The sequence below is a fragment of the Magnolia sinica genome, chromosome 16 (genome assembly GCF_029962835.1).
Source record: "Magnolia sinica isolate HGM2019 chromosome 16, MsV1, whole genome shotgun sequence".
Taxonomy (NCBI): domain Eukaryota; kingdom Viridiplantae; phylum Streptophyta; class Magnoliopsida; order Magnoliales; family Magnoliaceae; genus Magnolia; species Magnolia sinica.
Window position 1 is genome coordinate 73,716,059 of NC_080588.1, and position 25,121 is coordinate 73,741,179.

General features: G+C 41.4%; 2 protein-coding genes across 7 annotated transcripts; one reads left to right on the top strand and one right to left on the bottom strand.

Annotated features, from left to right (window-relative positions):
• The first annotated feature begins 1,536 nt into the window (after positions 1 to 1,536).
• LOC131229714 (uncharacterized) lies at positions 1,537 to 3,894 on the top strand. Its single transcript, XM_058225708.1, has 2 exons — positions 1,537 to 2,085; positions 3,130 to 3,894. Exons 1-2 carry the CDS (start codon positions 1,686 to 1,688, stop codon positions 3,753 to 3,755), a joined length of 1,026 nt encoding a protein of 341 aa, XP_058081691.1. The 5' UTR covers positions 1,537 to 1,685; the 3' UTR covers positions 3,756 to 3,894.
• On the bottom strand, positions 2,795 to 24,504 carry LOC131229715 (uncharacterized). 6 transcript variants are annotated; one of them, XR_009163556.1, is made up of 7 exons: positions 24,236 to 24,502; positions 24,011 to 24,118; positions 23,772 to 23,908; positions 23,568 to 23,668; positions 21,117 to 21,176; positions 20,122 to 20,334; positions 2,795 to 4,139 (listed from the first exon to the last, which is right to left on the bottom strand). XR_009163556.1 is itself a non-coding variant. In XM_058225709.1 (7 exons), the coding sequence occupies exons 1-7, from the start codon at positions 24,438 to 24,440 to the stop codon at positions 4,044 to 4,046; spliced, it is 786 nt and encodes a 261-aa protein (XP_058081692.1). In that variant the 5' UTR covers positions 24,441 to 24,503; the 3' UTR covers positions 2,795 to 4,043. The 6 variants fall into 6 exon arrangements, 4 of the variants coding, with proteins under 4 accessions (XP_058081692.1, XP_058081693.1, XP_058081695.1 ...); XM_058225709.1 differs by having other exon boundaries at positions 20,256 to 20,334; positions 24,236 to 24,503; XR_009163557.1 differs by lacking the exon at positions 21,117 to 21,176 and having other exon boundaries at positions 24,236 to 24,503.
• Between the last annotated feature and the right edge of the window lie 617 nt (positions 24,505 to 25,121).

Sequence of the window (25,121 nt, forward strand, 5' to 3'; positions counted from 1 at the left end):
GGCTATGATTGACCCTGGTAGACTAGTCACTTAGAACAGTGGGCCATTCGCTATTTAACTCAACGGATGCGGCATCGGTAGGTGAGACCCCTTACTATGGGCCCCGCCGTGATGAATGTGCCACGCCGTCCATCCATCCGTATTGAAAACTCATTTTAGGGCACCATCCAAAAAAATGAAGCAGATCCGAATCACAATGGAACACATTGTACAGAAAACAGCAGTAATTGACCATTAATTTCTTATGGACTACAAAAGCTTTTGGACCAAGTTTATATTTGTGCGGTCTCTTCATCTAGGTCTTTGTGACCTTATCAACAGGTTGGATGGCATAGACGTATTCCAGTGGACTCTGGGTATTCAATCACAACTGTTTCCTATGGCGTGGTCCACCTAAGAGTTGACTCTGCTTTATTTTTAGGATCATGCACTAAAACGAGCTGTCAAAATTGTTGGACGGTGTGGATTTAAGGAACACAAATCACTGTGAGCCCCATGGTCAGGGTTCCTACCCAACTCCACGCCCTGGCTCAACAGTCAACGGGTTGCTACTCTCATCTCTGTATATGAATCCTCGCGTCTGGCACATCGCCTTTGGAACCTGAATTGTGCCCAGACCCAACGTCCCATGCTTTTGCTAGATCTTGGCCATTCATCAGGTTTGCCGGTCGTCCATGCCTTGAACTCAATAAATAGCTAGTTTAGAGTTTACACGTCAGGCAGACCGCATGTGTGAGGAAAATGAATGGTTAAAAGAAAATGTCAATCGAGTTGTACTCAACATACGCATCCGGCAGTTGATGAATGGACCAGCCTGATTTTTGGGATAATAATCTCATCTCACAATATGCAAGATCAGGGCCCTTCCAGTTATATGCTGTGGCCTGAAGAATTATTGGATTCCATCGTTAGGTGGACCACAATTGGACATCGAATGTCTACCATCCTTGGATTGCTTCTGACCGTCAACTGTTGCAGGCTCGACCGAAGTTTGGGCTACTACACCAAAATTGTGGGACCCATCTCACGAACGGCATAGATCTTGGACATAGATGCCATATGGGCACGGGTAGTGACAATGGAAACCGTGCTCTGCAAACCATCTTGGCGTTTCTCTTACTTTCACTCTAGAGTCATGTATGCCATTTCACCACCGTTTAAAAAATGGTGCTGGCTCGTCAAAGTCCAAATTGTTGACCCCAACCCAATATGGTAACCGTGGTATCTTCGCCCGTTGATTTTGGATCACCGACCAATTTAACTTTTAACCATCCATTTGATAGCCACCAATCCAACGGTTACGATTTATCGGTGAGAGTGATCTTCAAAACTATGCTGCATCTACAGTATTTAGATGGTGTAGAATACCATGCATGCGTGAAACACGCGAGAAAGTTGCGGCACCAAATCACCACCATGCTTATCATATCCAAGCTGTATATAAAAAAAGCAAGCATTCGTGGATTATTTCCAATCCATACGGGGAAAGGCGGGGGTTGGCTTATTTTCATGGCACACAGAAATAGATACGTTAGTTTGTTTTTTCAAACTTAGGTGTGTGGCTCTCTTTCCTTATCTCCTTCTATCCCCCCTTTTCTCTTCCTTTGGTCCCTGAAAAACACTACAATTAATAGCCTCTTTCTCATTTTTCATTTTATCTCCTCCACCAGTATCCTCCATACTGAATGCCTCTGGCCATAATGTCCGAACACCATGCTGAGTTACCGTCCGAGGAACCCACGTGGTCGGAGCTAAAACTGCCAGAGCTTTTGACGTCCGAGACTGTTCGATCACTCCATGATATGATCGACAAGGAGTGGGACCCCCTCGAGCGCACTGCTTGCCAGACAGCCGCAGGTAGAGCCCTATGGAAGCATGTTATCCATGACCCGGTCGCTGACATCCTCGCCGGAGAAACCTACATCAGAAGCCTTTATGAGAAGATACGAAAAGACCGGATCAACAAAGCACGCGAAGTATCGGGGGTGATCTTGGCCGTCCGCACACTATGGTTCGATTCCAGGATTGAAGCTGCACTCAGGTCCTTCGATGGGGAAGAACCACAGGTTGTTCTCCTCGGTGCAGGTTAGTGATTACTCCATTTTCCCTCTGCAAGCATTCACCAAATTTAACTACGACCCTCGTTAATGAAATAAGGGAATAATGAGATTTAATGATGTTTTCCAACATTCATTATGAGGAAGTAGCCCTATAAAGGAATTGGAATTTGGAGCCCAGGTCATTCACATTTATCACAATTCAGTTATTTCCACTTTATTAAGCTAATAAAATTGAAATTCAATTCAACAATGCATCCAAAAGGCAACCTTACATGTATAGGGTGAGGGAGTGACTTATTACATTGACGTGAATAGTTACTTCAGATATGATAAGTTGATTAGACCAGTAAAACTGCAATCCAATTCAGCAATGCATCGAAGAAGCAAGATGAAGCAAGCGTCATATTAAATTGAGGTGAATAATTACTATAGATATAATGAGTTTTCTGTAATCAACTGAGTGTCCTGATTCTAGAGATATGTTAAAACACAGTCTCCAACTCAAAATTTTGGTTTCTCCATTCTGAGTTCATTTTTTTAATAGTAACCTCAACCGCTTCAAAAAATTATAAACTTGAGGAGTCTAGACATGCTACTCGTACCAGCCAAACTAAGTTTGCGTGCCCGAGTTCGAGTACCAGTGTTTTTTTTTTTTTTACACATGTTGATCGTGACACCAGCAAGAAACCTATTTTCAAAATGATGAGAATATTCCAATCTGATTACTCAAAAGCTAAAAAGACAATTTTAATCAATCATTCAAAAACAGCAGAAAATACTACATATAAGGTGGCCTAATACAGCAGTGTCCCCTAGTCACTGAAAGCTTAGAGCCCACCGAAAAATCCATGACACATTAAAGGCCAAACACCTAGACAGCCAGAAACTCTCCCAATTGCCTGACAGAGCCAGTTTGGAGAGGCCCCTAAATTTTTCATTGGCGAGCACTTAGTTGACAATCATGTGAGGATCCTCCAAATTCCCCCTGCCGATGAGATCTCAAAAATTCTAGCATTCCTTTCATTCCAGTTGGCAATCCGATTTTATTTTATTTTTTTTCACTTCACAGGCATGGATGCGAGGGCATACCGTCTGAATTGCTTAAAGGAAAGCACTGTTTACGAAGTGGACTTCCCCAAGCTCCTGCAAACTAAGGCAGCTCTTCTACAGGCGGCAATAGGATCTGGTGATCACCAACAGCCAACGATGATTGCCAAGTCCCTAACCAGGGTTGCTGCTGACATCAGAGACGACGACTGGATCGAGAAGCTTCAGAGAAGCGGCTTTGTGCCTGCAAAGAATACCATTTGGGTACTTGAAGGCCTCCTCTATTACCTTTCTCACCTCCATGCCATGCAGGTCCTAAAGTCCATAGCTGCTAAGTGTGCATTTACCCACACCATCCTCCTTGCAGACTTCATGAACAAATCCTCGACGACACTCTCTGAGTCCACATTTCATTTCTATAGCGATTGGCCCGATGACCTCCTCCCATCCCTTGGGTTCTCCCACGTTAAGGTTTCACAGATTGGAGACCCTGACGCCAATTTTGGGCTCATGCATGATCCCCAAAACATATTCAACAAGCTCAGGCAGCTGCCCAGATCAGTTCAGATCCACCCAGAGGACGGCACACCATGCCGTCGCCTGTATTTGGTCCAGGCCTCTGGCTCACCCGACCAGATCACCTTATAGAAGATGGGCAATATATGATAATATATACAATACATGTGTGTTAGTCTCAGCTCTCAAGTATAACTGCAATTATATACATTCTTGTTATTAGGAATGCAAACCCCGTCCAAGTGACGAATCTACCATTTGATTATGTTAATGATAAATCTTCTTCAGAGCCTTCCAATATCGTGGACCCTGTCTATTTCTTTGGTGCCTCACAGGTTCATAGGAAAGTGAAGTGATTGTTGATAGCTAAGCTTGCAGAGGTGTGGATCAAGGTCAATTCTTTTGTTGGTATTCAATTCTTTACTTTTTGACGATGGTTGTGCAAGCTTTTCCCATTCTTCCTTGTGATTTTTCCTTTCTGCAGATAAGGGACTCCACTAAGCTAGTAGCCGTTGCCTGCAAAATGGGAAGGAGATCAATGCCTCCGCCTTCCTGATAAGCAGTAAGGATATTTAAAAGAAAGGAAAAGAGAAGAAAAAATATACAGTACACAAGTGCTGAAATGAGTATATCCTAACTAACAAAACAGCTTCCAGTCCCAAGTATTGGAAAAACAGCTCAGGATGACATGAAAGCACGTTTTGCTGCTCAATAAAGAAACTAAGTTCTAGATGTCTAGGGAAACATCAAACACATCCAACCAACTTAGGAGTCTGCTCAAGCTTCAAGTTCAATAGAGTAATGCTCAATAAATGTGTTAGAGAGCATTTATGAAACATAAGAAGCTACAAGCAATTCACTGGCACTTGTATTAATCTGCAAAGCAACATGAATGTTAATGCTCAGATCAAAGCTACAATGCATTGTCAATGCTTGGTTGATAACGCCACCCTCTTAACCTTCCTCTCTTACTAACCACACTCCCATGCCAAGAAAGAAGCCCTCAATTGTCTCTGGCATCACCCAAGATAAACCAAAGATACCCAAAAACCTCTACCAAAGCACTCTAGAGAAGGGGCAATGAATGAAGAGGTAGCTGATTGACTCCTTGATCCACAAACACAAAAGACAAACGTTATTGACTATCATCTTCCTCTTGCAAAGATTATCAGTCGTGAGCACCTTCCTCCTTCCAACGAGTGTTCAAAATATCGGTATCGCATTACGTATCGCATCCTTGGGATACATATATGTATCGGTTATCGCACGGGATATATCATTTGTATCCGGTAATTTATTGCACTTTTTGGGAAACATGGGAAAATATTAGAAAAATGGTTGAATTTTTCAACGAAACTTCAGGAATTGTTAGAAAATATCTTAATACACACTTCTAAATTATAACATCTCAAAGAAGAAGTGCACATAATAAGTTTCCTTTGTATAGGGTCCTAAGCTATGCGTTGTCTGACTGAATTGACACGACTATATTCAAATTGAATGCATAAAATTTAAAGTATATGTGATGATCATTTCATCAAACACTCTTAAATACTTCAAAATTAGTCTCCATTGACAGCTAATTGAAGGGAAATTTTGAAAAAAATATATATATTTTTTAATAATTTGTAATTAAAAATTATTTTTTATTTTCTAAAAATTGACAAGGACTTAACAAATTAATAGATCAACCCTCATGCATGCTTGATTTCATGTTTGGAGTGCAACATTGCAAGCAATTTGGGAGAAATTAGGAAAATTTTGAATTTTTTCCAATTTTTCCCAAATTGGACCACCTATACTTAAATTTCGAAATTAGAATGTATGTGATGATTATTTCATCAAATACTCCTAAATACTTTGAAATTAGTCTCAATTGACAGCTGGTTGAAGGAAATTTTGGATTTTTTTTTTTTGGAGAAATATCGAAATCAAAGCTCTAAGCCTCTAACTCCATGACTTTTCATGTAAAATATGAAGAACCAATGGATTTGTAACCATTTGACACTAATTTAACATAATTCAACAAAAAAGGTGATCTGAAATTGAAAATGCTTACTAGATTGAACATGTGGGATATAGTGGTACTACCTATGCATTTTGTATTGCACAGGTGGGATACAAGATATAGTGTGGGATATATCAGCCAATATCATTGATATTTAAAACATTGCTTCCAACCAATCGAGCTAGCACCGCAATCTTGGGGGAGCCCCATAGGACCAAAGAAAAGATGTGTGCTTCTTATCCCTCCTAGATGAGGACCTGCACAACACCTTATAGGAAGATCACATTAAGAACTTCCCAAACTTCACTTTGATCCAAATACTTGAGTCTTCAATAGCCAACTAAAGCCGGATTCTCCAAAGCCACTTTGACAACTAATAAACTCGATCTCCTCCTCCAGTAGGTTCCCCCGACATGGTAGAGTCCAAGCAACCCCATAGCCCAAGACCAAGTAACAAAGGGCCACACAGACAGCCATGATCACTGATAAGCTCGCTAGCCTTAGAAAATCCCCCAACCATGCATCTTCCCAAAACCTAATTCTTTTATCATCACCTAGCGAGAATCCAACCCCCTCCTTGAATCCATTCATCAGCCTAGAAATCACCTTCCATAGCATCGTAGCCCTGTACAAAGAGGATTCTTTCGTCTCCTCCACCTCCTCTCCTCCGTTCCGTATCTCCACAACCATTTACCTAGAAGCGCATCATTCATTACCTCCAACCTCCTTATGCACACGCTCCACTCATCATGCGGCTTACAAACCTCCTCTCGCTTTATCAATTGGAACTTGTTGCTTGCCTCGACCCCTTTCCATAAGAAATCACACCTTAGCCTTGTGAATATGTTCAACTGGTTCTTTAGACACATTAAAAAAAATACAATGGAAGGTTCAACAATGTTGCTTGGATAAGCATTAGTATACATCCCAATAAAAGATGTCAATGCTTTTGAGAAAGCAACTTCCTTTCCACTTCCTCGATCACCCTATCCTATAAATGCTTTGCAGGATTGCCAATGCACAATGGTAGCCCCAAGTATGTCGAAGGGAACCTCCCTACCCTACAACCAAACACCTCCGCAAGCACTTTGACCTCCTCTTTTGAGATACTGATACCCAACATCTCGCTTTTGAGAATATTCACCCTAAGGCTCGACACACCAAATTATCTTCCTCAGATTGTCCAATTAAAAAACTTTAGCATCGAAACAGAGGATTGTGTAATCAACATACTAGAAATGGGAGAACTATCGACCTTAAACCCACTTATAAGGTACTCTACTAATTCCTTGTCCAACATCTTGCTAAGCACTTCCACCACTGCCACAAATAAAAATGGCAAGAGCAAATTTCCCTGCATTAGGGCTCTCAAGGATTTAAAGAACCCTTTTGGCGACCCATTGTCAAGAACCGAAAACCTAGCCGACATGACACACGCCCGGATCCTCTCCCTCCATCTCACTCCATAGTTGACGTGACTCAGCATGTAATCTAAGAATTCCCATAGAACATGGTCTTACACCTTCTCCATATCGATCTTGCACACAAGACCTTTCTTGCCTTCCCTATGACGAGAATCAATGGACTCGTGAGCGATCAGTGCACTATCCAAAATTTGCCTCCCTTCCAAGAATGTTCCTCGAGCCTTGGAAATGACATGTCTAATAACCAAACAGAACCTGGAAGCCAAGATCTTTGCTAGGATTTTGTATGGGGGCCCAACTAGACTAACGGGCCTAAAATCTCCCAAACATTATGCTCCCACTTTGTTTAGAACTGAAGTAATGAACTAGGTACCCAACTTGGAAAGAATCAAACCGCTGTTGAAAATTTCAGCAACAAAACCTATCACGTCATCTTTCGCTATTTCCTAAAATACCTAGAAAAACACTAAGGGGAAGCCACCCAACACCAGTGCCTCGTCCCTCCCCAATGCATCCACCATCGCTTTGACCTCCTCTTCAAAAATCAACTTCTCCAGAGCTTTTGCCTCTTCTTCCAAGATGATCAAGAAAGATAGATTATCGAGCCTCAGTTTGGTCCACCTCTCCCTTGAAAGGTCTTTGTAGAACTAGACAATTACATCACAGACTCTCTTTCTCCTCCACCCAACCCCCTCCACCACAACATTATTAATCTTATATCCGTCACTCTAGTGCCAGCTATCTTGTGGAAGAAACTAGTAATCTTGTCCCCTTCTTCAAGTCAAGTGGCTCTAGACTGTAGCCGCCATTTAATTTCTTCTTCCTTGAAACAATTTTAATTCGAGAGATAAAGAATCCCTTCTAGCTTTCTCTTTCCCAACAACTCCATCCCCTCATCCTTAATATCAAGATATTGGACCTCACTAAGAATTGCTCCATCTCGAGCTTGGGGCTCCTGCAAACCTTTTTCTAGCAGTTCAACTTACCTTTGAGAAGCTTCGATTTCTAAAATAAAATAAATTTGATGTGACCTTTCACCAAGAATAAGGCCCGCCACTCCCCCACCAACTCGGTAAAACCACTCACTTCCTACCACAACAACTCAAACCTAAATGGCCAAGGCCCCTGATTATCCTCCTCCACCTCCAACAAAATTGGACATTGATCAAAAATAAGCCTTGCCAACTCTCAAGGGGAAACCTTTCAACCCACTCTGGAATGAGTAGCATTCGATCGTCACAGCTCTAGTAAACGTCTCTAAAATATTCTCAAGGTGATGGGGACATCCTGCGCACGTCGTCCGCACACCACCTCCTATGCTCGTACGCCAGAAGGAGGAGGGCCCCACCGTCGATCTAGATCGATGACGACGTCCAGGAAGGGCCTCCTAGCTAGAAGACGAAGTTTTAATTCAAAAGAGTGGGCCCGTTAATCAAGAAAAGCCCATCATGGGATCTCATGATCGTGGCCCACTAGTCAGATTGATTTTATATTTTAAGTTTTGCTTATTAATGTTATTTAGAATATCATGGACGCCTTAAATTTCTTTGATTAGTTTTTATCTTAGTTTACTTCATCGTCAAGTAATAGATTGCACACATAGCGCGAGTTTTGGGGTATAGGGTTTTCTTATAAATAGGCACCCCTTGTAGCTTTTTTCATTCATTGAAGATTAATAAAAATTCTGCATTTTCCTACTCTCTGAGTTGTAAAGCCTAATTGGGTGCGAAGCCCTCCCTTCATCGAAGGGTTAACTACCGTGGTGCGAAGCCACATCTATCCCGATTCGCCCACATCCATTGTCATGTCTACTACCCATCTTCTACCATCCCTTCTTCTCATTCACCCCATCATCTACACTTCGAATCAATCATCTATTACAACAATTCTCCTCCCCACAACAGAATTTCAGAATCTGGCCCTACAGGAAGGCTGAAACTTTGGCGGAGCACCACGCACAAACCGTAGATTGGATCGAGCTGAGATTTGGGGGTTTTGGAGTCCATCCCTTGCCGACCAAGGCCAAGGTGACCTTTTTTGAATAGTGGGCCCCACACACGTGCGGCCGAGATCACACGCATGTGCGTCTGGGCCATTGTTGTTGTCCACGCGTGCGGTACTTCTCTGGTTCGTCTCTCTCCTCTCTTTCACTCCGCTTTCACCCAAAATCCCTAAACCTAACCCTAAATTACTCAAACTCCAATTTTATGCCCTTTTCTTATCCTAGAGTTCCTTGATTTAGAATTGGTGAATCCCTTGAATTAGGGACTGATTACTATGCATGTGTGGATGATTATTTCTTATCTTTGAGTATCGTTTGGTTCATAATTTTTATTGATCCAGCCCTATCATGTGTAGGCCTGGACCCGCATAGATTCCCCTTAATTGAATGTTTGGACTTTCATGTGGGATATGGAATTTATATAATTGTTTCTGAATTAACGTGATCTTAAGCCTAAAATCTCGCATATCATATTTAATTTTCATGTCTTGTATCACAAGGCTTCCCTTAAAGCTTTGGCTCTAGCCTCGGAAGCATGTCCTCACCAACCAAGGCTGGAGGCTAGAGGAACACATGAACACCCCCTACATCATCTCTAAGGACACCTCCAACAGCACAAATGCCCAAGCTTCCAGGATAGGAGCCATTGAAAATAAGCCTCCACAATACATTTGGCAAAAACTTCCAAAGGGCCTTAACACTTTCTTCGAAGTGTTGTCAACCACTGCTACCCACTTTCTAAGCATATCTATGTCTGACATGCTGATCCAACTATTGGGATAAGGCTTAGATGATGGTGATGTGAAATCTTCCAGAACTCTTTCCTCGCAAAAGCGCATTAAGTTCTTCAGAAGGTGCCCCCCCCCCCCCCCCGTGCGGTCCTTCACTTTGCTTCTCTCGGTGATCACAATCCTAAGAATCCCTAGGAAGTTTAGGGCCAAGGTCTGCTCTCCCAGCCACATATCATCCCAAAAACAAACATTATTCCAACTATTCACTCTATATGGGATTAGTTCTTGAAGATCTGCCCACCCTTTTTTTTAATAATCCCCAACCTAGCTTATAGTTTTCCACACACTAGACCCCTTATTGTATTTGTACCCACCCTTTTTTATTCCCACCAAAGAAGAAAATGGTAGTGATGAATTCAAAGTAAATGTGGCATACATTTAAGGTAAGCCGAGCCCTACAAATCCTGGGTATCATCTGGATAGAGTATCACTAGCATTTAAGAAGTGGCATACAATGTCTTCTAGAACAGGCTTCAGAGTACAGATGCAGGGGAATGGACCCTGTACTGCTCCCATGCAAAGCAACTGCTTTACTATGTGAGCTACACGCCTCCGCTATATCAAGGATATCAATCATGGGTATTGCATAAATTCCTGAAATTGTAGCTTTGCTAACCAAGGGAATTTGGAATTCATAACTTACCAGTACCAAACAAATGCTTACAATTGTATCTTCTTTTACCCTTGATTTGTGCTGCTCCCATGCAAAGCAACTGCTCTGCTATGTGAGCTACATGCCTCAGATGTATCAAGAATATCATTCATGGTTATTGCATAAATTCCTGAAATTGTACCTTTGCTAACCAAGGGTAAAAGGAATTCAACACTTACCAGCAACAAAGAAAATCTTGTAAGTATACCTTCTTTTGCCCTCAATTTGTGCTACTCAAAATTCTGATCGGATGACGAACACGGGCACATGCATGACAGCAAGAAAACACAGTGCAAAAGTTATCCCGCTGGCAGCAAGTGCATAGTTTCATATGGAGATACAACAGGAAGTCATAGAATTGAAGTTTCCAAGAGAAATGCTCCTTATATTGTGGCATGCAGCAATGGAGAATGTCAGTGAATTTTCTCTGATGTGTTGGATTGGACCTATCAGAATCGATTATGTTTCAATGAGATAAGAATTGGTTTTGTTTGTATTCAAACTGTCTTCCCTGCCACACAAAAACAAAACAAAACAAAATAAAAACAAAAAAACAAAAAACAAAAAACAAAAAGTCAAAGGGAAAAGAGCAAATAAAAATCTGTGTGAAACTGCCTTCGGTAAATTTAAGATTAGTTAGACATCAAGCATCATATAACCTTCATTTTTCACAAGCTTTGTGGATATGGTAGAGGACTTGTATGACCCTCAAGGTCTCAACCAAAAAATATGTGTATTCTCCAGTACTTTTTTTAACAACTGACGTCCATGGCTTGGTCATCCAACAGGCCCAACAATAGATGACCATGGCCAAAAATCCCTTTGGTGGGACAGTTCTAACCCTTACAATGGTTGCCTCCACAGTAGATGACCAAAAAAAAAAAAAAGCTCATTTGGGTTGCGTAAGACTTCCATACTGTCATAATCAGGGTGTTGTAGAACTATAATAGCACAGTCGAGACTTAAGGTGACTTGACTAGGAGAGATTCCCTCTCTCTTTTGGTAGGAATGAGAAGGGTTAAGACACCCCAATTTGTTACTTTCTTTATTGAGTAAAATGCAGCTAAAGCAAAAGAAATTTTAAGGTGCAGGAGCTCGATAGTTGACGCATATGGAAAAGGAGAGTCAAGGACCCTCATACAGAAGGACCATACCGAGCCCCTTCACAATTCACCCTAGAATACATGGAAAAACAGAAAGTGTTGTAATTTTGAGCATGTCAGCATGTATTGGCAGCATCATGTTACCCCAAAAAATGGGCATCACAATCTAGCAGCAATCATACACAGGAGGATTGCTAATCCCACAGGCACCTTTACCCAGTACTTGTGCCAACTTGGCACATGTGGGATATCTGAACCATGTATGATGTGGACCATATTGGGCAAATGATCTGGTGCAAATCTGGCTGGTCTACTCAGTGGATTGGCCTATTTTTTACCTAGATCATCTTCATGGTGAGGCTAACATAATGTATGGCTTAGGTGTCCCATGTATGCACCAAGTGGGAATGCATGCCGCATGTAATGGTATGTTCGGAGAGTGGTGCATGTCGAGCTAGCAAACCAAAAAGGTCCATACATGAATACACATGATGTTGAGAGAGTTTCAAGTAGGGCTGTTAAGGGTCAGGTTCGGATTGGGTACAGGTATACTCATACCTGAACCGCCTAAGGGGGTCAAACTTGGGTTTGGGCCCTGATACATATTTGTGGTATCAGACCTGTACCCAATCAGGTTTGGATACATGTTGGGACTTGCAAACATAGCTTCAAATCAGCTACAGTCAAAGTCTTAAATGGACGCTAGTTGTTAATAATAACTCGTTGATTTTAATAAACCTTTGTAATAGATGATTACGTGACGTTGGTAGGAGCTTTATGCTTTCATTGCCAATCCCAGGCCTAGATAAAGGAGGGTTGTGTCAAGTTGGCAGCTGGCGTGAAACTTTTGCTTTAACTTTCATCTTGAATCCTGACAATATGACATTGGTGGAACATGATTCATGTAGACAGCCCCAATAGTCGGGGTAAGGCTTAGATGATGATGGAGAATTGTTAGGTTATATAGTATATAGAAAGATATTATTGTGTGTGTGTCTGTACATACACACGCACACATTTAACTAATATGATTAGGTAAGGTACCCGACTTGACCTGAATTTTTCCTTTTCTTTTCTCTGTTTTTTTCTTTTTCCTTTTTTCTTTTTTCCTTTTTTTTTTTCCCGTTGGAATGGTGACTTGATCTGATATTTAAATGGGTCTACGATGGTGAACCCTGATGGGAATCTGCGGAAGCAAACCCCAAATTCAGATCACACGAGTTTAAGCAAACGTAAACCAAGTAATCACAAAGCACACGATTTTACATGGAAATACCCTTGCAGGAAAAAACCACGGCCCGAAGCGACAACAAATCACTATGAAAGCAAAAGGTACAAGAGATGGAATCACTAACAATGCTCAAAAAACCCTCGTTTTCTCGTCCCCAAACCCTAGAAACATTTAACCCTCCTTATAATTAACCATAATCCCGTTTACACCCATATATATAGTGTCGCACTCGAAATAGGAAACAATTCCCACAATTCTACAAAATCACGCGCTTTTGTCGATGTGATTGATAGCCATCGAAGGCTTGTCAATGGGATCAAAGCCTTCCTTGATGGCATCGAGTAGCACCCCAAAAACTGTCCAGCGAGTGATTGGAATAAATCGGAATTTCTCGATGGGATCAAGCATGTCTGTCGATGGCATCAACAAACCCTGTTCCAGTCAGATTGAAGACATCTGATAACAATCTCCACCATGGCTTCAATTATCATGAACCACAACTCCAAGCTCCATCTCTAATTGCCTCCATCATAACTTCACCATCGTCATCACTTCTTGTGCACACTCTATCTCCATCAACCTTTCGTTAGACCCAGAGAAGTCGAACAGAATCAGAACTTTTTTAGAAGAACCACCTTTGTCAACATATCTGCCTGATTCCCGCTCGTGTGGATCTTCTCGAGAGTGACACCGCCTTCCTCGAGCACCTATCGAATAAAATAATGACAAACATCAATATGTTCAGTACGAAAATGGTAAATCAAATTCTTCGCCAAATTGATCGCGCTTTCACTATCACAATTAACTGGCATGGCCTCCTGCTGAAGCCCGAGCTCGTTCATCATTCCTTGCAACCAAATACCTTCCTTGAATGCTTCCATCACCGTCATATACTCAACTTCTATTGTGGAAAGAGAAACCACAGACTGAAGCTTCAGCATCCAACTGACCTTTCCACCCACTAATACAAACGAGTAACCGAAAGTCAACTTTCTATTATCCACATTCCCTGCGTAGTCGAATCCGCAGTCTTCCAACTTTCCCTCTAGTTTCTGAAATATCAAGACGTAGTCCGTTGTACCTCGTGGATAACAAAGTACCATTTTATTGTCTCCCAATGTTGCTTGCCAGGGTTTGACATGTATCTGCTCATAACACCGACTGCATGTGAAATATTTAATCTTGTAGAGACCATGTCATACATCAAACTACCAACTACGCTCGAATAGGGCACACGAGACATCACTTAATTTTCTTCATTTGTAATGGGACATTATTCTGAATAAAACCTAAAGTGAGTAGCATGGGGTGTGTTAACTGGCTTAACCTTGTCTATCCCAAACTTCACTAATATCTTCTCAAGGTACTCTACCTAAGATAACTGTAACCCGGTCCTTTGTCTGTCTCTATATATATTTATGCTGAGAATCTTCTTTGCTGCCCACAGATCTTTCATTTCAAATGCCCCTGATAACTGAGTTTTCAATATATTGATCTCAAACATCCTTTGACTAGCGATAAGCATGTCATCAATGTATAATACCAATAGAATGAATCTTCCATCACTCAGTGTCTTAAAGAGGATACAATGATCATATTCACTCCTAGTAAACCGCTAACTCACCATGAAAGTATCAAACTTCTTGTACTACTACCTAGGTGACTGTTTAAGTTCATACACGACCTCCTCAACCTGCAAACCTTATTCTTTGACCTCTTTTCTTCAAACCCCTCTGGTTGCTTCATGTAGATCTGCTCTTCCAATTCCCCATGTAGGAAAGCAGTTTTTACATCTATCTGTTTCAACTCAAGGTTGCATTGGGCAACCAGTGCCAACATAAACCTAATAGATACCTGCTTGACAACCGACACGAATATCTCACTGAAGTCAATACCTTCTTTTTGAGCATACCCCTTCGCTACAAATCTTGCCTTGTACCCGTCATGTTTCTTCTTGTAAATCCAGTTGCACTCGCCCAAAGGGAAGCTCCACCAGCTCCTACGTCTCATTCTTGTACAGAGAGTCCATCTCGTCTTACATCGCCGCCATCCATTTCTTAGCATCTGAATCATACAGTGCTTCCTAGAAGATTGACGGATCCCCCTCACATGTAATAAGAGCGAATGGAATGTTCAAGTTATCTCTATATCTCATTGGTAATATACGATCTCGCGGTGGATTTTTCTTCACAGGTGGCTGCTCCACCTACTCCTGTACCTGTTACTGTTGCTTAGCTTCAACATGTGTTTCGTCCTTGTCAATTTCGACATCCATCACTGTTAATTTTTCTGATTCCTTGTGTTCTTCCTTACGGAACAAGGAATCCTCATCAAACCTGACGTCACGGTTGATCGTGATCTTCCGTGTCACCCGATCATACAACTTGTATCCATTCACATCATCAGTATAGCCAACAAAGATACACTTCTTAGTCCTTTGGTCTAACTTATCTCTCTTAACTGACGGTACATGAGAGTAAGCATCGCAACCAAAAACTCACAACCCTGAGTAATCAACATCATGATCACTCCACACTTCTTCTGGAATTTTACACCCAATTGGCGTAGACGGCAACAGATTCACTAAGTAACAAGTCGTGTTAACAGCCTCAGTCCATAGCTCCTTACCTAACTTAGCATTGCTCAACATGCTTTAGGCTCTGTCCAAGAGATTCCGATTCATCCGTTCTGCTACACCATTAGGCTCTAGTATATGCATACTTGTGTTATACCGCATGATCCCTTCATGTTTACAGAATTGGTTAAATTCATTAGAAGTGAATTCACCTCCATTATCTGTCCTCGAAACTTTCAACTTCCACCTTGACTGTTTAATCACCATCGATTTCCACACTTTGGTGGCAAAACGTCGGATTTGTATTTCATAAAGTACACCCACACCTTTCTAGAATAGTCATCTATAAATGATACAAAGAATAATGACCCACCTCTAAAAACAATGGGCGAAGGCCCCCATACATTAGAATGCACATAATCTAGAATACCCTTACTGACATGTTTTCCCAACTTAAAAGATAACATTGACTATTTACCTAACATACAATGCTCATATATATTCAAATCAATGTTTTCAAATGCAGAAATCAAGGAACGATCAAAAAGCACCTTCATGCCGCGCTTGCTCATGTAGCCTAGACGTGCATGCCACAAACGTGCCGACGTGGACTCCGCTACAAACTTTGTAGCTTCACCCGATACGGTATTCTTAATCAACCTGAAAAAGTTACCATTCAGTTGTGCCTTCATCACTACAAGTGCCCCTTTTGGAACCTTCAGGACACGATCAAAACCGGTAAATTTACACCCAATTGCCCCCAGAGCTCCCAAAGAGATCAGATTCTTCCGTAGGTCAGGAACGTATCTCACATCCGTCAAGACGTGTGACATCTCATCGGAAATCCTGCTACGCACCGATCCAGCTCCAACAACCTTACAGGCAACATCATTACCCATAAACACCTGGCCACCATCACGCTTGTTGTACGTAGTGAACCAATCTCGATGCAAGGTCATGTGGTATGACGCCCCCGTATCCAAAATCCACTCATCGCTGAGGTAGTTGGATTTGGATATGATCATAACATCACTAGTGTCCACATCCTCACTCGACTCCGCTGCATTGGCCTCTTTCGGCGCTTCATTTACCTTATCTCTATTTTGGGCTTTAGGATTCCGGTAATCCTTCATCATAAGCCCATTTCTTCCACAGTTCCAACACTTCATCTTCCCCTTGCACTTAGACTTGGACCGTGAACATGACGAATTACCTTTCTCCTGCTCTGAATTCCTTCCCCTAGCTACCAAAGCATCCGTAGAGGAACCTGCATAGGTTGCGCTACTATCCTTCTTTTTTTCTCAACACCCTCGACTAAAGGGCTGAGATGACAGACTCAACATCAATGGTCTCTCTACCATAGCACAGTGTCTACGAAGCCATCGTAAGACTCTGGAAGAGAGTTCAACAGAATTAGGGCCTGATCTTCCTCGCCCATCTTCACTCCATGCTCGTCAATTTGCAAAGGATCTGATTAAACACGATGATGTGTTCATTAAGATCTGACTCATTTACCATCTTCGGATAATAGAATTGCTTCTTCAGGTACAGACGATTCGACAATGACTTCGTCATGTACAAGATATTAAACTTCTTCCAAAGTCCTGCGGTGGTCTTTTGATCTAGGACATTGTATAGGACATCGTTCGCCAAACATAGTTGGATCGAGATTTTTGCTTTCATCCAACTCTTCCCACTCTTCATCGTTCATGGACGTTGGACGCTTCTCAACACCAAGGAGTACATGTTGCAACCCTTGCTGAACTAGGAGGCCTCTCATCTTCACCTTTCATAGTTCGAAGTTGTTTTTTTTTTTTTTCCGGTGGGCTTCTCCATTTCATACTTCAGGTTTGATCCCTTAATCATCATAACGTCAATCCAAACTCGAATCCCAACATTATCTTTGATACCACTTATTGAGAATCCACGGAAGCAAATTCCGAATTCGGATCACACGAGATTAAGCAAACATAAACCAAGTAATCACAAAGCACACGATTTTATGTAGAAAGGTACAAGAGATGGAATCACTTACAATGCTCGGAAAACCCTCTTTTTCTCCTCTCCAAACCCTAGAAACGTTTAACCTTCCTTGGAATAAATCTTAATCCAGTTTACACCCATATATATATAGTGTTGCACCCTGAATAGGAAATAATTCCCGCAATTCTGCAAAACTGCGCACTTCTATCAATGGGATTGGAAGCCATTGAAGGTCTGTCGATGGGATCGAAGCCTTCCTCGATGGCATCGAGTAGCACCCCAAAAATTTTCCAGCGAGCAATTGAAATAAATCGGGAGTTTCTTGATGGGATCAAGCATGTCTGATGTAGAGCGGGTCGCGGACAGTTTCATGGCCAAGATGGATCAGAAAAGGCCCGATCGACGACAGAAGTGATCCAGACCGTCAGACCTTAGATCGAGCGTATCTCACAATCCGGAATGAGTTATCGGGCGTAAAAGATATGATTTTGGGGTAGAACGAGCTACTTTAGCCAACCAACCCTGCTACGCCAGGTTGTGCAAGCCGGATTTACGAAATAACCCTGAATCGATGGTCGTTTCCCTATTTTAATTCCGTTTTTACTATAAATAGTAAGTTTTAGTTTGATTATAACTCTTCATCCGTCGGGCTTTAGGAGTCGTGCCCAACATGAAAAGAGCTTAAGAATAGTTAGGAAAACGGTTTGGTGAAGCCAAATAGGACACTTACCATTTTTGGCCGAAAACCTTGCGCACTAATAGACATTATGACCGTCTATAAATAGTAAGTTTACTATTTATAGTAAGTTGCGAATTCTAGGAGTTTTGGTTGTAGTTTGCTTCTGATTTCTCTCTCATTGCTTGGTATCCCTATTTAAAGGGTTGTGAACTCGTTTATTTCATTAATTAATCAATTTCGAATTTTATAGAATTTATTTTCTATTTTGCTTGCTTTCTTTCTCGTGGATTCGAGAAGAGGAGTCCAGAGAAGTTCCGTGGATTCGGAACAATTATCCTCTTGAGGGAGACGGTGCTCAACCTCATCACGTTCATCCCTGCGTCAATGTCTGTCGATGGATTGACAGACGCTTAATGGGATCGAGTGGTTTTTCGATGGCATCAACAGACCCTATTTCAATCAGATTGAAGACATCTGATAACAAATCCAAAACTGACCCAATTTTTAAATGCGTTCAATCCAAACCCATCTAAATTGGGTCGCGTAACTCGAGTCTGGTGGATCTAAGAACCCATTGATTGCTTTTCTAGTTTCATAACTTCTCCAGGAAGGTCCTAATATTGTCAATAATGAATTTATAGAAAATCTCTTCCTTGATCAACTAAAATTGAATTTTTTATATTAAGAAAATGCAAATAATATAAATACAACTGGGAATCCATGTGAAATGTGCTTCCTTTATTCCGGGGGGGGGGGCGCAATAGCCTTTGAGAGAGTTGGTACCTCCAAGGCATGGTGAGGGAGAGTACACATGTAGCATCTAATCCCTAGACAGGTATAAAATAAAACACGCACCATGATGAGAGCCTTAAGGTTGTAGCAGAGAACCAAAAAAGATTCAACTTTGAGGCCAAAAGGTGATCTCATTAAATGCTTACAGAAGGACGGTTGGCCAATAAGTTGCACTAACTTGATGAAGCTGTAAGATGGAATTGAATATGCTTGAGGAAGTTTGAAATACATACCAAATTGAAGATTAAGTCCCAAATGAGATGCTTGAACTTATTAATCTTCATCAATTAAATAGAGAACCATAGGAAAAGGGACGATAGTGCCTAGAGGTGTCTCAACCCTAGGGTTTCCAAAAGATTTGCTCTTTCGGAAGTTGCTACTTGCTACAAGTCACAGGAAAATAAAAGAAGATTTATTCAATGGAAATATTCAAAATCATGTCTATAGTGGCTATAAGACTTGTACACGCAAATCCCTAGCTAATTACAAAAAGCCAATGCTTGAACCCTATTGGTCCATTCCTATTTCCCTAAATTGTCCAATTGTCCCAACTATTCCTATTGCAAAATGTAATAAAATAAACAAACCAAATAAGCAAAAATAACTAAGTAAAATAAAATAAATAAACCAAATAAGCAAAAATAACTAAGTAAAATAAAATAAAGAAACCAAATAAGCAAAAATAGGTAGGGGGAGTAGTCAATTGACTTTACTATACAGACAACTCTATGGGTTCATTGGGCTGTAAAATTGTGCTAAACCACCCAAAAAAAAAAAAAACGCTCTACAGTTTGTGCATAGACCATAAAAAGGTAGTCAATTGGATCTGTGGGCCCCACAGTACAATCAGACCATTGATATAGTCTAGATCTTAAGTCAGGATCCTTGATATGGTCCAAATCATCAATCACTTCAATCTGGACACTTAATTTAGTGGACCCTTGGATTGTTTTATTCTTCAATTGGGACACCTCGATGAGCATGATCTTCAATCATGACCCTCAGATGGGCTTCACCTTCAATAAGATGAGCATGATCTTTTCAATCAGCCAGCAATTGGGTCCAAGCTGGACTCGGATTTGATAATCGGATAAGTCCTACATCAGCTCTTTTCAATACTGCAATGTTAGAAGAACCAAGTAAGAACTGTGGGGAATGGAAATTAGAAAACTAATGACAATTGTAACAAGAATACAACAGCAAGAAGCACAGAAGAAATCAGAAAAGAAAAAATAAATAAATAAAAATTTCATCGTACAAGAACCATGTCGCACTGAAAGCATAACTTGTGCTGCTTCCTGATACTAATATATATGCTGCCATCTGAAACAGACTTCCTGGCATGATGTATGCCAGAGAAGTTCATTTATAATGAAGATAAGTGGGTCAAACATCGAGGCAGTCCTTGATGCCCTGCTCAAATTTGTCAATGGAAGTTATCGTATCCATCAGGCAGTCTTCCAACTTCTGCCTGCAGCACAGAAGAGAAATTAAATAACAACAGCTAAGCTGGAGCAAACCGATAGTACTTGGCTTAGTGGTAAGTTGTACAAGCAGCCAATTTAGTTCAAACTAAATTCAAAAAATCTGCACTGAAAACTATGTTTTTCAAAGAGAAGATCCTGCATATGAGGCCATGTCCTTCAAAAAGAAGAGATATAACCATCGCAATGCCCACAATGTGCACAGCGTGGGATGTGTCAAGGTGAAACATCAATGCAACTTTGCACTACACAAAATTCATGAAATACAGTCATGCCCAGCAGGGCCATCATTCAACCATGATGTCTGCAACCATCTCAATGGCCCCACAGTCTCAACCTTTAAGAAGTGGACTGCAAGTGGAAATTTAACAATTTCATATGAGAGATAGTAAACCATAGAAGTAACGCATGAAATCCAGGCAATAACCACGACAATAGGCCACGATTCAATTGAAGCATAGTGCTATAGTAGTGGCCCCACGAAAGCAAAATAATGATTTTGATACTTAATAAAGCCTACCTAGTAACAATTTATTTTTATTTTTGTGGGGGGTGGGTGGGGGGGTTTAACTAGGCTCGAACCCATGACCCAAATGCTGAAATGCACTCTGTCGAGAAGTAGAAGTGCTTAAGTAATAAAAGTCGTCCCAATCAGCAAAAGAAAGGTGGGATGGGAAGAGATGAACCCTCATTCTAGTACCATAGAACTATGAATGCACATTATTTTTACAAATTAATATTGACTGATGCTTGTTATGAAAGGGCGTACCTATCGGAGGCAAGTTGAAGATCGCTACTGCTTATCACATCATCAAGGAAGCTAAATGATCTGCAATGATGAGAAAACGATCCTCAAGGAAAAAGATGACAATAACTAAGATATGATTTGGATATATCAGTTCCCAATAGAAATGATGAAGTGCTTATTGATAAGTTATTTAGAAGATACAATTTAGATCCATTTCAGTGAACCAGAGAATAGTACTTGCACAAATTAATATTGACTATTCATCAGCAGAAAAATTCCTCAGTTGCATGGTGCTTTGTGCGACAACTGACATGTTAAACATGCAGATCTCTCCTGATAGAAGAAAAGAGAAGGTAAAAAAAACAAAAAGATACAAGCATCTGGACTGAAAAAAGGAATCCACCAAAAAACTCCTCGCTTTGCATCAGAATCCAATAATCGATTTGCATTCAATGAATTTATTACTATACTTCCAGCTGATGCGAAAACATGAGAGAAGTCCAGAATGAAAAGCTACAAGGATGAAATCCAACCTCTGCAAAAATTTTAAAGCCCTGGGTATAAGAAGCACAATTACAAAAGAGAAAATTGAATAATCTATGAAGACCCGTAACTACCACAGTTAAGGAACTCAATAAGTTGACGCATACCAGTTTATCAGATGGGTTGCCAAATAATAACAAGATATATAATGCACCCTTGCAAACTGTAGCACAGGGGAGCTTAATGTGCAAACTCTCAGGCATTCTAGGGGTGGTCCACGCTGTGATGTGCACATGAAATCCACTCTGACCATGTGTCAGCTCATGTTAGGCCCAAGTACCAAAGTTCAGCTCCATCCACTATTCAGGTAGGCCTCACCATAGGGGAACACTAAATAGGACAACACCCACCCTTCCAATTGTTTCCCTTAGTGTAGCCCACTTGAATCACGGATGGATCTGGTTTTTAGGACCTGGTCGGAGTGGATGTCACATACACAGCACAGTGGATCCCATAGAACATCAAGGGTGGGAGTCCCCCTTCAAACTGTTTCACTTGTTGTGGCCCACCTGAATCATGAATGAGCCTAATTTTTGTGCCTTAGGCCAGACATGGGGTGACGCATTTGATGGTCGAAGTAGATGTCACATACACACCATGGTTGCCCTGAATAAAATCAACGGAGGGTGTCCCCCTCCCAACTGCTTTCCACGGTGAGGCCCACCTGAATTATAGAACGGACTGTGTTGGTCCCTGGACCTAACTGTTGAAGTAATTAAGTCCCTTGATATACATTGATACACCACACTCTAACAGCTTGAGCTTTTGGAGTGAATGGTTGTTTGACATGGTATCAAAGCGGAAGGTCCTATGTTCGAATCTCGAGAGCAGCATATATGCCTCGCTAAAATATTATTCTCCCACAGGGGACCAGGAAAATCAAGTCCAGCTCAGGGACCAGGAAATCAAGCCTGGCCTATTTATGGTGTAAGCGTCCCTCCACCCTTGTCAGTATGTTCCCGTGCGGAGTTCCCACGGGGGGGGGGGAGAGTAATTAAGTCCCTGGATATACATTGATACACCACACTCTGACAGCTTGAGCTTTTGGAGTGAATGGTTGTTTGACACTAACATGAGCTGACACATATGATGGGTGTAGAGGATTTCAAAAAAGGTCATGTAACAGGACACTGGGACCCATTACACAATACGAGGTTGGCCATTATGGCCACTCCCTGGACCTAACATGAGCTGACACATATGATGGTTGGAGAGGATTTCAAAAAAGGTTATGTAACAGGACACTGGGACCCATTACACAATACGAGGCTTTAACGACCGTTTTGAAAAAAATGGCTCATTACGAGCATGTAACAGCCGTAACAGGCCGATACGAAGCTGGTACATTTTCTTCCTTTAAAAAAACTTTGACCATTATGACCCGCATCATAACAGTCATAAGGTTGGCCATTACGGCCACTGTTACCATTGTTGAATAGCGAATACCTTGGCAGGAAATGGTTTTTTTTTTTTTTAAACAATCATACTAGTTACTCATGTGTAGGAGAGGAGAACGAAGTAGTCCCAGTTGGTAAGCTTAAAAGGCATGGTGAGCAGCTAAAAGAACACCTTAGCTTCTCAGACCAGATAAACATAATAACTGTGAGAGACAGGCAGTTATCCAGATACCAAGAGCCTACTCTGTCGAGCTTCCCACTGGGGAAGACCATACACATACGCAAACACAACACTCATCAGGAAACAAGTCAACAAATTTTGAAGTCAATAGTTGTTCTTTCATGTAATTGGATTATGCCCATGATGAAGCCTTAACGAAATTGCTCCTATCTGAACTGTCTCAGTCAAGCTACTTTCCTAACTAATGGAATTTTCAATTCAACTATATAAAAAGAAAAGTAATCGGTAAGTATTGACAATTAGGGATTCCAAACAGGTGTAGGTTCAAAAGAGAGGAAGGATAAGAGCTACCTTATAAGATTATCCAACATAGCCTCAGCTTCCAACTTAACAGGATCTTTGTCATCAAGTAATGAAGATGCATTTTTCACAATCAAACGGAATGTGCAAACCTGCCCAAGAAATGAATAATGAAAGTGTTGGAATTCAGTTTCATAGCGATTCAAATTTGAATTATATAATTAAAAAAAGATGGTGTATAGAAAAAGAGACAACCTCAACTCCAGTTTGGGCTTGAAACGCGACAAATGAGTTCCTCTGTTGTGGAACGCAGTCCCTTGCTGCAGATTTCAGCTGCGTCTGGACTTGTTCCAGGTCTGTCGTTGTGGTAGAAGATCCTGAATCCATCGCAGCTGAGAGAGAGAGAGAGAGAGAGAGAGAGAGAGAGAGAGAGAGAGTGAGAAGGAGAAATGAAGAGGGAATGGAAGAGAGTGAGGGCAGGGAAGGAGGAGTACAGAGTAATGAAAAGGTAGAGTGGAGAGTTTGACGTGAGGAATCAATGGGAGCTAAGAGGAACTTGGAAGCTTTCTTCTTTTGCTCTTTCAGCCATTCCTTGGGTCCCGCTGTTTTTCTCATTCAACAATTTCATAAAAAAAAAAATTAAAAAATTTAAAAAAAAAAAAAGGGAAAAAAAGAGAGAGAGAGAGGGGCAAGGAATTTTCGGAGAGAGAGATGCGTACGGATGCCGAGAGAGAAAGCCTGGGAAGGAGTAGGGGTGGTGATGAGAGAGGAGATAATGGAGAGGAAGATGGCATTTCTTCGAGGTGTTTTGGTTGAGATAATAGACTCTGAGAGAAGGAAGGGTGGTGGAGTGGCTGTGAGAGTGGGATTGGGAGTGGGAGTGGTGAGGGAGCACCTGATAAGGTGGCCTCCTCCGCTTGCCATTCTTCTTCTCTCTCTGCTTTACTTTCTCTCACCCTTTTATCCTTCTCCACTTTTACGTTGTAATATCTGTTTAACTAAAAAGGGAATGGATTAGATGAGGATGCCGATGGTGTAACAGCTTAATGGATGAGGTGCCTGACCTCGGGGCCCACCTTGATGCATGTGTTACTTATCCACGCCGTCCATCATTTTTTCAAGCTCATTTTAGGCATGAGCCCAAAAATGAAGCAGAGACAAATCTCAGTTGGACCACATCACAGGGAACAGTGGTGATTAACCATTTAAAACTTCTTATGGCCCACCAAAGTTTTTGGATCAAGCTTATATCTGTGTTTTCTCTTCATCCACATGTTTGACTTTATCAAAATGTTGGATGGCAAATAAATTTTACGATGGTCACTAGAAAGTTTTTAATGGTAAGCGTTCAATCGTTACGTTTTCCTCTAGTCCTGAGATTTGGATATGCATCATTTTTGGGCTCTCACGTGAGCATAGGTGGGGCCACGATCAGGGCCTCACCCACTAAGCTGATACCCCCAACCCAACCCACCTTATTCATGGCCAACTAAACGGCCCAAATCATGGTCGGGCCAGACCTTACCATGCGTCAACCTTGCAGGAACATTCATTCGCGTCCAGCCCTACCTCTGTGGGACCCACCGTGATGTATGATTTTATCCA